Genomic DNA, 13,710 nt, shown 5'->3' with positions numbered 1-13,710 from the left:
TAGCACTGCACACTGTACGTGATTTCTCATCTGATGAAGTGTGCTTGGAGCACATGAAAGCTTACTTTACGTTATTTGATTTATATCCCACCCTCCCCGCTGAAGCAGGCTGAGGGCAGCTCACAATATAAAATCACAACAGACAATTAAAATCAATATGGCGACAGCATTTCTTCAAATTCCCTGAGGTATAGGAGTCATGTCAGTTAAACGCCAGCCAGAAGAGAACGGTCTTGCAGGCCCTGCTGAACTGCACAAGGTTCCACAAGGCCTGCCCTTTCTCTGGTGGCCTTTAATTTGGCCTCCTTTGGCCCAGGGATTACTAGTAGATTTTGTGATCCCGATCTAAGTACCCTCTGGGGAACGTGGGGAGAGACGGTCCCTGAGGTAGGCAGGTCCTAGGCCATATAAGGCTTTAAAGGTAATAACCAGCACCTTGTAATGAATCCGGTATACTATTGGCACCCAGTGCAGTTCCCATAGTCCCGGCTGTATGTGCTCCCACCTGGGGAGCCCCAATAACAGCCTGGCCGCTGCGTTCTGCACTAGCTGCAGTTTCTGGGTTCAGCACAAGGGAAGCCCCATGTAGAGGGCATTACAGTAGTCCAGTCTCAAGGTGACCGTTGCATGGATCACTTGCCAGGTCGCTGTGTTCCGGGAAGGGGACCAACTGCCTTGCCTGCCTAAGATGGAAAAAAGCGAATTTAGCAGTGGCTGCTATCTGGGCCTCCATTTTCAAGGCAGGCTCCAGTAGTACCCCCAAGCTTCTGACCTTGTGCACCATTGTCAGTGGCGCACCGTCAAATGCCAGTAGGGGAATTTCCCTACCCAGACAGCCATGACTCAGGCAGAGGACCTCTGTCTTCGCTGGATTAAGCTTCAATCTACTCAGCCTAAGCCATCCTACCACAGCTTGTAACGCCAGATCCAGATTTTCTGGGACACAGGCCTGCCATCCATTAGTAGATAGCGCTGGGTGTCATCAGCGTACTGGTGACAACCCAACCCATACCTCCGGGCAATCGGCAAGGGGGCACATATAGATGTTGAACAACATTGGGGAGAGCACCGCCCCCTGAGGCACCCCACAGTTAAGTGCGTGCCTCTGGGACAGTTCACCTCCAATTGCCACCCTTTGTCCCCGACCATCTAGGAATGAGGAAAGCCATTGCAAGGCCAAACCCTGAATCCCTGCGTCGGTGAGGTGGCAGGTCAGCAACCAATAGTCGACCGTATCAAACGCCACCAATAGGTCCAACAACATCAGTACCACTGAGCCGCCTCAATCCAAATGCCGCTGGAGGTCATCCACTAGGGCGACCAGCACTGTTTCCATCCCATGTCCTGGGCGGAAGCCAGACTGATGGGGGTCTAGGACAGAAGCATCATCCAGAAAACACTGTAACTGTAGCACTACCTGTTGCTCCCTTAAATACACTCTCCAAGGCCCAAGCATTAAGGAGTTGCAGGGTTATGAACCTCACTTCCCTGTGCAGCTGGTGGGAATGAGGAATATCTAGAGTTGTCACCCTCCAAGCTGAGGTTACAAGTGATCTCCAGGGAACAGAAATCAATTCAACTGGAGAAAATGGCCACTTTAAAAAGTGGACTCCATGGCACCATACCCCAATGAAGTCCCTCCCCTCTCCAAACCCCGCCCTCTTCAGCCTCCGCCCCCAAAATCTCCAGGTATTACCCAGCTCAGAGCTGGCAACTTAGACTTGGAAGATCAATATGCCCACCTAGTCCAACAAGCTATCTGTCATACTATCAACCAGATGATTTTTGGATTCCCCTGAATAAGGCATAAAGACAACAGGTCTCCCCTCTTATCCTCCCCCAAGCAACCAATGCTCACAAGAACAGGGCCTCTGAACTTTGATAGGCCAGCCCATAGGTGTTAAGTACGTGGGGGCTCCGGGGCTCCTGCCCCCCCACAATTTTTCCCCTGGGGGCTAAGCCCCCCCCCGCTAGGAATACTCCTTTGAAATTATTTCCTTCAAAAGCATGTGAAGCGTAAAGCAGCTATTCCCTCTGTGTTTTTTTCCTCTGGCTGCCAAGAAGGAAGTCAGTCAGAGACTCTTTCAATGCTAATTGAGCTACAGTAAACATCTCCCCAGGAAACACATATGTGTGAATCTTTGTCTCTGAGAAAAGTTGTTTTGACTTGAGCAGTCAAGTGGGTGGGGAAAGAGAACTTTGATAAGGCAACAGGAGTGGAGTCCACTTATCAGTAGGGACAGATCTACGAAGAAAAGGTGCTTTTTTATCCTTTCATCTGGCCTGTCTAGAGGGCTGAAGGAAGACAATTGACATTGCAAAGGTAAGTTTTCTGCAAAAAATTTTGCTGTATCTTACAGTGGACTAAAGTACTACCTTACAAGAGTAGTGTGAAATAACTTTTTGATTTTTCTATGGACATTTAATGAATTTTGGTTTGTGATGATAATAATATAATTGCATCATTATTAAAGAAATTGCTTAAGCATTTATTTGCAACATAAAAACGCAGTGGTTTATTTCTAGTGTTTGCTAATCAGTACACTGCAGTTTCCAGTTTGCGCAATCCCCAGTTGGGGGCAGGGGATTCCCCAGTCCGGAAGCCCTCCCCCTGCTTCAGTGTTATCAGAAAACAGTGTGGGGGGGGAATGTCTGCTGGACACTGCATTATTCCCTACGGAGATCGATTCCCATAGGGTATAATGATGAATTGATCTGTGGGTGTCTGGAGCTCTGGAGGGGCTGTTTTTTGAGGTAGAGGCACCAAATTTTCATGATAGCATCCAGTGCCTCGCCTCAAAACAACCCCCAAGGTTTCAAAAAGTTTGGACTGTGGAGTCCAGTTCTATGAGCCCAAAAAGAAGGTGCCCCATATCCTTCATCATTTCCAATGGAGGGAAGGCACTGAAAAGGTGTGCAGTCCCTTTAAATGTTATGGCCAGAACTCCCTTTGGAGCTCAATTGTGCTTGTCACAACCTTGCTTCTGGCTCCATCGCAATGTCTTCTGGCTCCACCCCCAAAGTCCCCAGATATTTCCTGAACTGGACTTGGCAACCCTACCTAGGTAGCTACAACTAAAATGAACTGGTTCTTTAGCATATAACAATATTATTGTGGCTTACTTTACATGGTGGTTTTTTGAATAAAAAGTTATAAAACACTGACAACTTTGAAATGCTATTACAGCACTTTAGAAGCTGCAGGCATTACATGATTAACATGGCATCTGCAAGTGAACGTCCAGGAAAACATAAAATGTTCCTCTAAAGCTTTTCTGTATTGCCTTTTACTGTCAAATTTGTGACCATTGGTTTGTCCGATGCACATGATATGTATATTTGCAGATCTTAAAGTGACTATTCTAAAAGTGAATTTCAAAAACAGGACACAGCAAGAGACCTCTGAGATACCACTATAATCAGTGGCAAACTCCCACCTTTTCCTGTATTGGCCCAGTCCATGGGCATAGTTGGATGGGTGCTCCCTAAATTTATGAGGGAGCGTCTCTATAAATTAATAGATAGTGATAATGGAGGCCCCTCCCTGTGATGTCACTGGATCAAATGCCTCTGGCTGGGCCCCAGCCCCTGGGAAATTGAAAAGTCTATGTCCCTGCGAGCCCTTCATGAGGGTGGTGTCCTGTTCCCTTTTAAAGCCATCTCATCAAATGATGCTCACACAGGGACTTAGCAAATGCCCCAGGAGATAGCAAGGCTTAAAACCTGGGGTCCTAGCCCAACAGAACAGCCCACAATCATTGTTCTGCCCTTTGAAGCAAAGCAGAATACAGCAAAACTTTTTCCTCTCTTTGTCATTTCAGGAAGCAACCTCTGAGGTTTCTAGGATGCCTTTCCTCTTGTTTAGCCTGGAAAGGAGAGGTGATATAACCATCTTCAAGTACTTGGAAGGGCTGTCGTATAGAGGAAGGTGAGAAGTTTTCTAATGGCTCCAGAAGGCCGGACCAGAACCAATGGGTTAGAATTAAATCAGAAGAGTTTCCAGCTTATTTTTGGATGATTATTGATTAATGTTGCTGAATAATAAAAATTGTTTTACCGAAGAAGAGTTTCCAGCTAATGCTAAATATTAGGAATTGACAATTTGAATGGTTCCTCAGTGGAACAGGCTTCCTCAGGAGGTGGAGGGCTCTCCTTCTTTGGAGGTTTTTAAACAGAGGCTAGATGGCTATCCAGGGCTTTTTTTTTTTTTTTGGAGGACTGCAGTTCCAGCTGGCTTGGCATCAGGAGTTGTGACCTAATATGCAATTAGTTCCTGCTGGGCTTTTTCTACAAAAAAAAAAGCCCTGCTGACAGCAATGCTGATTATGTGAACTTAGGCAAACTTAGGAGGTAGGTATGAACTTATGATTCGCAGTGAACATTTTCCAATTTCCACAATAGATGGGGGGGGGGGGGGGAAATCACTGCCAGTTTCTGCATCATAAGACTCCAGTTCACAACACACATACAATATCATTGTCCTAAAGTAGCTCTCCATAGTTCAATTTTCCCCTCAGCATCTGAAGGGTGCCTGACGTCAGGAAATGTGCTGCAATCTTAAAGATAAGCTTACTCTTAAAAAGCAATGGGATTAGAAGGATGTAACTCACTTTAGAATGGCACTAGGAGTCATAGAGTTGCATTACAGGCCTTTACTCTTCACTATGACTTAAAACTTCCAGAGCCTTTGGGGGCGAAACGGTCGAGACCTGGAAAAAGTGATCCTAGCGGTAATTCACCCTAAACGTTCTAATAGCATGCAGGAAAGAAGGGCAGGGATGAACCAGGAGCGAGTAGCAGAAAAGGAGAACAGCCAGAGCGTCTACTTCTAGCATTCCAGTGCACAAACGTCGCACGCAAGCTTCACAACCTTCGCAGAGCTCCTACACCGCCGCACCCGCCACTCATCAGGCTTTCCCACACAGCTCCAGCTGGGCTCGAAAGACAACAAAGCGTCACGTGATCCGAAGCCAATCCTCTTTCGTGGCACCGCCTCCTTTTTCGAACGCTTGGAGCAATCAGGCCTTCGTAGCCGTAGAAACGCATTTGCAGTAGAATGCCGAGCGGCCAATGGGAATCGACGTAAGCTAAGTAAGCAGCCAATGGGCTCGATCGGGAGCGTATTTTAAACTTGCTTCGGCAGGCTAGGGGGTATTGAACTCGTGCGCAGCAGTAATCTGCCGGCTCTTTGGTTTGCACTAGGGATAGCCGGTTGTGAGGAGTGGACGCTGCAAGGATCGAGGCTGGACGATGGCTTTGCGGGTCACTAGGGTATGGAGGTGCAGGGTGGGGCGCCTGAGCTTTCTGTGCTGGAGTCCGTTTATCTTGTACGGGTGTGTGTGTGTGAGACTGTTAAGCCTAGCTTTATTTCGGAGGGGTGGGGGCTTGTTAACAAGCAGACATCTTGTAGCTTCCTAACTGTAGTAAGCAATCATATTAAAGATTTCTCTCTCCCCCCGTTTGTACCTTTGATAGTTTTATTTTAAGAATTTCCAAACATTTTCCCCTCCCCCACCGATAGATAAAGAAAAAATAAGGGGGTGGGGCGGCTCTGGCCTGTAAAGCTTTTAAGCTCTAAAGCAGTGGCCTGCCTTACCCGATATCAGTGCTCTGTAACTGAGATGATCCTATGGTGGGAGGCAGCCGAACGTTAAAAAGTCTCATTTCTTTCCCCTTCTGCGAGCTTATGTACTGAAAAAGTTCTCCTTTCCTTCCTTATAGAACACAAAGGTCAATGCTGAGAAAAAAACAAAACCTGTAATGGCAGCAAGCAAACAGGGTGTTGTTGCTAAGCCTAGCTTGAGGCCTAGGACTGCCTTGGGTGATATTGGCAACAAAGCCTGTGAAACAAAGCCTAAAGAGCTTCTGAAAAAGGTAATGCTCATCTTCCCCCTTCTCTTGCGACTTTAGGGCCTGCATCAATATTGCAATGATTCCCTTTCTTTCTCCCTAGGAAATAGCAAAACCTGCAGCTGTGATTAAGGTCACCACCAGAAAAGCTGCCCGAGCTGTTGAAAAGGCCCCTGAGCCTCCAAAGGAAGAAAAGCCAATTCCTGAACCTGTTAAGGTAACGTATGTCTAGCTTCAAGAAACTGAGAGAGAGAGATCTGACATGCCATGTGGGGTTGGTGTTTCCCCCACATTGCTGTTTAAAACTTGTACTTCTGGGTCACTCTGCTACTCTTTGTAGACCTGGATAGGCAGCATACTAAATGTGTACCCTTGGTGAGTTACATTCATACAAGCCCATGTTAAGATGCCTGAGGAGTAAGTGAAGGCAGTTATGCCTTCATTTCTGCCAAATTTCTTCTACTAAGGTTGTATTTTTATTTTTAAAAAGCTTTGATCAATCTGTGTCTCTTGGTGGTTAAAGAGTAACCTAGGTAGATGTCCCAGTTGCATGTAACTCTGCACTCAGATTTGCTAAAAAGCTATAACAGTGGAACAAAGGCTATAGCAGCGGAATAGGCAACCCTGGTGCCTAGGGTTGCCAGGTGCTATGGTGCCCATGGGCACCATGTAGGGCAGGGGTGGGGAACCTTTTTTCCTCCAAGTGCCATATGGATATTTATAACATCATTCGCGGGCCATAAAAATTATCAACTTAAAAACAGCGCTCTGCTGAGAGAGAATGATTCAGGCCAGCAAAATTAATTCAAATAATTATTTTTCAATTTAAGTAATGTGGGGAGAGCCTAATCTGGTGTGCGCGCGCACATACACACACGGCCTGCCATCCTAGGCAAATGCATAGGTCCGGCTTTTTCTACAAAAAAGCCCAGCAGGAGCTCAGTAGCATATTAGACCACATCCCCTAATATTAGCATATTAGATCACACTCATTTGCATATTAGGCCACAACATCTGGGATAATCAAGTGCAAACTGAACTGTGACAGTAACATTTCCAGGCCCTGCAGCAATTCTGACCGGCCAGCCAGGCCCCAGGGAGGCTGTCACAGTACGTCTGGGCTCTGTGATCCCTGCCTGGCCCTGGGGAGGCTGCTGCACAGCACAGCTGGGCCCCACGATCCTCGCTGACCAGCCAGGCCCCAGGAAGGCTGCCACATGGCTTGGTTTGGTCCAGCAATCCCCAATGGCCCTCAAGATGGAGGTTCCTCACCCCTGGTGTAGGGGATCCCTGCTTTAAAAAAGTAAAGGTAGTCTGTGCAAGCACCAGTCATTTCTATTTATTATTTATTACTTTAAATTTCTATCCCGCCCTCTCCGCACGTGGACTCAGGGAGGCTGACAACATTCATATTCACAAGTTAAAACCAATAAGAACAAATAAAACATATTTAAAATTTTAAAAACCATTTTGTGGTGCTGTATCACTACAATATACAATATAAGCGAGTTCTTTTCTGACGGTGGTCACCTAGTACTCTATATGATGTCGGGTGATTTCTGACTCTGGGGTGATGTTGCATCACGACATTTTAACGGCAGGCTTTTTGTGAGGTGGTTTGCCATTGCCTTCCCTAGTCATCTACACTTTCTCCCCAGCAAGCTGGCTACTCATTTTACTGACCTCGGAAGGATGGAAGGCTGAGTCAACCTTGAGCCAGCTACTTGAACCCAGCTTCCGCTGGGATTGAACTCAAGTCATGAGCAGAGAGCTCAGACTCTGCAGTACTGCAGCTTTTACCACTCTGCTCCATTAAAAAATATAATTGAACAATAAAGCAAAATGTATGCACAGGAGGGAAGGAATATGGTTGGGCACAATAGCGAAGAATTTCAATTTGTAACTAGCTGTTGTGGGCAGGCTATATACACTTTTTGTAGGGTGTTGAGGCCTGCCAGTTGTTGAAGGGTCTTCCAGGGAACACAGCCAAATTATGAAATGGCTACCTGAGCACAGAGCTGGTTACTCCAGTGTATGACTTTTTATATTAAAATCTATCATATAATCTAACTCTATCTCAGATGTGTAGTAAATCAAAGACAAAAAAGTTACGCAAATACATAGATCCAGGGAACAATCTGCTTATTATGAACATAGATTAGCAGTATAAAATGTACATGTTGCAGGTACCTGATATTTCACAGGGGAGAAACACTGATGGAAGTAATTCAGTTGCTAACTAAGGTAAACTACAATTAATGTTTGCAGGGGGTGGGGTTATGATTCTGCTAGAGCAATGAATGTAACCACCCAAATGAGATGTCATAGTAATGGGAAGAAAGAATCTGAGTGAGACCAGTCTTGTCCTTAGAACTCATATTCAAGCCAGGAGCACCAAGCAGTGAGAACAGCCTATACAGCAACTGGCCATTCCAGTTGAATGTACTTTCACTTAACTTAAGAACAACTTGTCTCTTTTCAGGTGGACTCTCCATCCCCAAGCCCAATGGAGACATCTGGTTGTGCACCAGCAGAAGAAATGCTGTGCCAGGCCTTCTCAGATGTTCTGCTTGAAGTGAAAGATGTAGACACAGATGATGCCACTGACCCAAATCTCTGCAGTGAATATGTGAAGGACATTTACAATTACCTGAAAGTTCTTGAGGTTGGTTCAAGTAGCTGAGGTGGACCCAGCGAAAGCTCAGTCAACCTTACGTGTTCTTGTCAGCCTGACACAAGGTGCACAAATTTGTTTCCAGCAATTGAGCAAGGTTTGGGGGAAGGAATTAAAATAGAATTGGCTGGCAGCAATGTTTCATTCTCTTACTGCTAGTTTTTATGTATTTCTCATGCTTGGGGTTTTTTTTGCTAGGAACAACAGTCGGTGAGATCAAACTACTTGGCAGGCCAAGAAATTAACGGAAACATGAGGGCCATCCTGATTGACTGGCTTGTGCAAGTTCAAATGAAATTCAAACTCCTGCAGGAGACCATGTACATGACAGTGGCCATTATTGATCGCTTTCTGCAGGTAAGGACTGCCAGCTACAAGTCAGACTTCCCAAAGCTTGGGACTGAGTAGATGCATCAACCAGCAGACCCTGATATCCAAACAGCCTCTTCCCTGAGGCTTTGTTTTCTGTATATGCTAGACTACTCCTGTTGTGCTTCTGTAGGATAGGCACTACTGGGGCAGCTTAAGGCTTTGGCTGTCAAGAACAGGGATTCCAAACCCATTTGAACAGTGGTGCTTTCCGTATTGCAGAACAACAAAGTCACTAGGAAGATGTTGCAGCTGGTTGGAGTAACATCCATGTTCATTGCCAGCAAATATGAAGAAATGTTTCCTCCAGAAATCGGTGACTTTGCCTTTGTGACTGATCATACATACACTAACCAGCAGATAAGACAAATGGAAATGAAGATCCTAAGATCTCTGGACTTCAACCTTGGCCGCCCTCTTCCGCTGCATTTCTTAAGAAGGGCATCCAAAATTGGAGAGGTAATGGTTCTTTGTCACCTGACAGTGACTCATTTTTTAGAGATGTAATGTAATGTAAAATTTTATTTATATCCCGCCCTCCCCCGCCGAAGCAGGCTCAGGGCGGCTAACAGCACTTCAAGTAAACAATACAATAATAAAACATTAAATTCACATTAAAATTCACATTAAAACAATCAATGATTAAAACATTCCTAATTCAACACTGGCGGTAAACATTATTAATCTAACTGTAAACGTTAATTCAGTTATTGGTAAACGCCTGTTTGAAGAGGACGGTCTTGCAGGCCCTGCGGAACTGATCTAAGTTCCGCAGGGCCCGCACCTCCTCTGGGAGCTGGTTCCAGAATTGTGGGGCCGCAGCGGAAAAGGCCCGAGTGCGGGTGCTTTGAAGTTTGACTTCTTTTGACCCAGGGATATTCAGTCTGCTTTTTCCTACTGACAGTGCTCTCTGGGGCTCATATGGGGAGAGACGGTCCCTTAGGTAGGTTGGTCCTTGGCCATATAGGGCTTTAAAGGTTATGACCAGCACTTTGTACTGGATCCGGTATACAATTGGCAGCCAGTGCAGTCCGTGCAGCCCCGGCTGTATATGCTCCCATCTTGGGAGACCAAGTAACAGCCTGGCCGCCGCATTCTGCACCAGCTGCAGCTCCCGGGTCCGGTACAGAGGCAGCCCCATGTAGAGAGCGTTACAGTAGTCCAGTCTTGAGGTGACCATTGCGTGGATCACCATTGCTAGGTCCTGACGCTCTAGGAAAGGGGCCAACTGCCTCGCCCGCCTCAGATGGAAGAATGCTGACTTGGCAGTGGCTGTTATCTGGGCCTCCATTGATAATGAAGGCTCCAGTAAGACACCCAGGCTCTTTACCCGCTGCGCCGTCTTCAGCGGCGCCCCGTCAAAGGCCAGGAGAGATTTCCTTCCCCAGAGTGCCACGACCCACATGGAGAACCTCTGTCTTCGCTGGATTTAACTTCAGCCCACTCAGTCTAAGCCACGTTGCAACAGCCTGCAAAGCCCGGTCCAGGTTCTTTGCAGATATAACCTTTGTACGCTGTAGTTCACTGTGCTTAAGCTATGGTATATAAAAGGAAACACATGGAGAACTGACACCCCTTAGGGTAGAAGATATCCCACTCTTTCTTCCCATGCCAGCCATGGCCAAACACCCTGCTGACTAAAGATCTGACACAGCCCTTGTAGCCTTGCCCTGTGTGCTTTCCTTCTCCCGCCTACTTCTGCCCCAACCACCTAACTACTTGATTTGCCTGCTCTTCCTGTCCTCAGTGGCTCTCTTCTGCTCCTTTCATCCCCTGAATTTTCTGTCCCCTAAACAATACCACTTACCTCCTTCTGTTGCTGGGTGGCACCTGAAGTCTCCTGAAGGCATTTGCAAATCAGAAGACCAAACTAATTTGAGTGGGACTTGCAGAGACATGTGGTTTCATGGGTGGCCAGGGCCACCTGTGGAAGTTAGGTTATGGCTGTACTCGTCAGCTTTGTTAAACAGAACCTACCGTATTTTTCGGACCATAAGACGCACTCCCCCCCCCCCCCCGGGAAAGTGTGTCTGTCTTATGGTCCGAAGGTACGTACCTTCGGGGGGCGAGGGGGCGATCTGCTGCCTCTTCCTCCGATCCGGCGCTTCCCCCGTGCCTGCTTGCCTGGCTCCATCTTCAGGCAAGCGTGAGATCGCTCCACGTGGCCCCAGCGCTTCGCAAGCACCGGCTGCGGAGGGGGCAGCGTGCTTCCTACTTCCCTGTGTGCCTGCCTTCAGCTGTGATGTTTAAAGCAAGCGCTGGGATTGCTCCCTCCCCCCTCCGATCCCAGTGCTTGCTTTAAACATCACAGCTGAAGGCAGGCACACAGGGAAGTAGGAAGCACGCTGCCCCCTCCGCAGCCGGCGCTTGCGAAGCGCTGGGGCCACGTGGAGCAATCCCACGCTTGCCTTAAGAAGATGGAGCCAGGCAAGCAGGTGCGGGGGAAGTGCTGGATCGGAGGAAGAGGCAGCAGATCGCCCCCCAGGAGGAAGGTGCGTCCTATCCTCCGGAGCGCCTTATGGTGCGAAAAATACGGTAGTTATCAGTACTCTTAATTGTAAGGGAGAAGTGGATCCACTTCAGCCTGAGTTCCTTAAAAGAACTGTTAAGGAGGCATCTGTGCCTCTGCTCCCCAGTACAATAACATTTGTCATATCTTGGTTTTGATGTGGGATTGAAGAGGCCTTGATGACCTGAGCCTTTAAAGGAAAGGGTACAAAGCTTGCTCTAATTTGCCCTCCTGCAGGCGGATATACAGCAACACACGCTGTCAAAATACTTGATGGAACTCTCACTGTTGGATTATGACATGATACACTTCCCTCCATCTCAGATTGCTGCTTCTGCCTATTGTTTGTCTACCAAAATCCTTGATGAGGGAGAATGGGTGAGTACCAGAGCCTGGAGTCATGGCCCTGAGTTACAGGGTAAGGGGTTGGAAATGAGGGTGCGGAGATGTAATCCTGAGGAGTAGCCTCTTCAAAGGTAAAAGCAAACATCATTGTGGAAGATGTTTGAAAGGTGGAGCTAAATGTGCAGGGCAGCCAACGGCTAAGCTGAAGACTTAAAAGCTTCCTCTATCAGTCTTAACCATCTACTAGATGGAAACTTTTCAGCATTAAGTTGATATTGACAGCTTGTGCATATATACAACATGACAGTTGAGCTAAGAGAATGCTACCTAATACTTCAGAAGCGTGTGAAACAGGGTGACCTTCAGCTGGAGATCTTGGCAACCCAAGTTAACCCACACATTTTCATCTCTAGACCCCAACCTTGCAACACTACATGTACTACACTGAAAGTGACCTTCTTCCTGTCATGCAGCATATGGCAAAGAATGTGATGCTGGTGAACAGAGGCCTTACCAAGCACATGGTAAGCAAATGTATACAGTTTCCTACAGTACATCCAGCTGCTCCCAATACTTGTAACTGTTGACCTGCCTGGGGATCCCAACCCACTGGTCTGAGTCCCACCTGCTGGATGGTTAACACTCATGCATACATGTCTCTCAGTTTGCATGTTGAAGAGCAAGAAGAGGAGTCTTTTCCACCCTGTAGCTGAAATGGCTTGTTCCTCACTAGCTGTGTATGGCTTGTGTCCTTGGCTCTCTTGATGCTGGTGAGGTCATAAGTCTGGCTACCCTTCCTGTCACATGATATTCTGCCCTGTGTCTGGAAAGGTTGAAGACTACTGTCATAGATTACAGAATGGAAATCCGAACACAGCCTTTGCAGATTGATTTATGTAGTATGACTGTAGTTCAGCTGTGCTGGAATTTGTCTCTGCATGAGATCCCTCTGACAACTTTCAAAGTATGGGCAGGTATAGTGAACCGCAAGACTAAAGGTCTGGGCTGGGTGAGGGGACTCTGTAAAAGCCATTGCCTATAAAGCCTGAGTCTCTTGAACATGTATGGGGCATAATTGCTGTTCTTGTTCCATAATATGGTCCTGATTGTACAGTAACCACACTAAACTTCAAGAATTAACATGAAGTTTTCTCCTTTATAGACTGTCAAGAACAAGTATGCCAGCAGCAAGCATGCAAAAATTAGCACCCTTCCAGCACTGAACTCAGCAATCATACAGGATCTGGCTAAAAGTACTGTCAAAATAAATACTTAGACCAAGTTGACACCATGTGTCACTATTCATGTTTGTATATATAAATATATTGTTACTTAAAATTTTAATAAACATTTCCTTTTTACTGTAGCACTTTTGATGACTTAATTAAAGGGGAGGAGTGTGTCGTGATTCAATAACCTTAAATTGGAACTGCAGCTTTATTGTGCAGATTGCAGGAGAACACTACAAAGGGCCTAGCGCTTTAGCATGCAACTTGAAACTATTAAATTTGTCTCCTAGAGTGAAGTTAGCAGTAAATTATTTACACCAAAGCTTTAGACGAAGAATGCTTAAATGAGACCCATGTAATTGAATATACCACAACCAGCTTAACTTGCTCTAATGGCTGAGTAAAATGCAAGGTCTCACTCAAAAGGTTCTCTGCATAATACCACTTTTCTTCCCTTGTATACCACCCACTCCATTAATAGAAGGTAAATATGCTGGGGCATGGGTAACCTACTGGTAAGTATCTGCACATTGGAGCTCTGGTCTGAGTCGGGTAGATTCATGCAGATGTACTATGAAGCCTGCTGGGTCATCTGATGTCCAAAAGGCAGCCTGTGTATAATTGAAGATTATAGCATGCATTTAAGCAGGTGGTTGGTCAATCTGTTAACAGCCCATGCCTCAGTCCAGCTACTTGCCTCAAGGCAAAAAGTACAAGCTTTGTAAAGTAACAGC

At 46.5% G+C, this 13,710-nt stretch overlaps 1 protein-coding gene across 1 annotated transcript; it reads left to right on the top strand.

Moving 5' to 3' along the window:
* Positions 1-5,084: 5,084 nt before the first annotated feature.
* On the top strand, positions 5,085-13,113 carry CCNB1 (cyclin B1). The gene is made up of 9 exons (XM_060235878.1): positions 5,085-5,271; positions 5,722-5,874; positions 5,954-6,067; positions 8,333-8,515; positions 8,723-8,881; positions 9,116-9,352; positions 11,640-11,780; positions 12,161-12,271; positions 12,910-13,113. The coding sequence occupies exons 1-9, from the start codon at positions 5,251-5,253 to the stop codon at positions 13,021-13,023; spliced, it is 1,233 nt and encodes a 410-aa protein (XP_060091861.1). The 5' UTR covers positions 5,085-5,250; the 3' UTR covers positions 13,024-13,113.
* The last annotated feature ends 597 nt before the right edge of the window (positions 13,114-13,710 follow it).

The sequence above is a fragment of the Heteronotia binoei genome, chromosome 4, assembly GCF_032191835.1.
Source record: "Heteronotia binoei isolate CCM8104 ecotype False Entrance Well chromosome 4, APGP_CSIRO_Hbin_v1, whole genome shotgun sequence".
Taxonomy (NCBI): Eukaryota; Metazoa; Chordata; class Lepidosauria; order Squamata; family Gekkonidae; genus Heteronotia; species Heteronotia binoei.
This window is presented reverse-complemented; position numbering and strand designations above follow the sequence as displayed.

Excerpts from the sequence above, each read along its gene's own strand:
- CCNB1 (XM_060235878.1), top strand. The coding sequence starts at position 5,251 with ATGGCTTTGCGGGTCACTAGG. Across the intron at positions 8,882-9,115 it reads TTATTGATCGCTTTCTGCAG|AACAACAAAGTCACTAGGAA; the intron begins GTAAGGACTGCC and ends TCCGTATTGCAG. Across the intron at positions 9,353-11,639 it reads GGGCATCCAAAATTGGAGAG|GCGGATATACAGCAACACAC; the intron begins GTAATGGTTCTT and ends GCCCTCCTGCAG.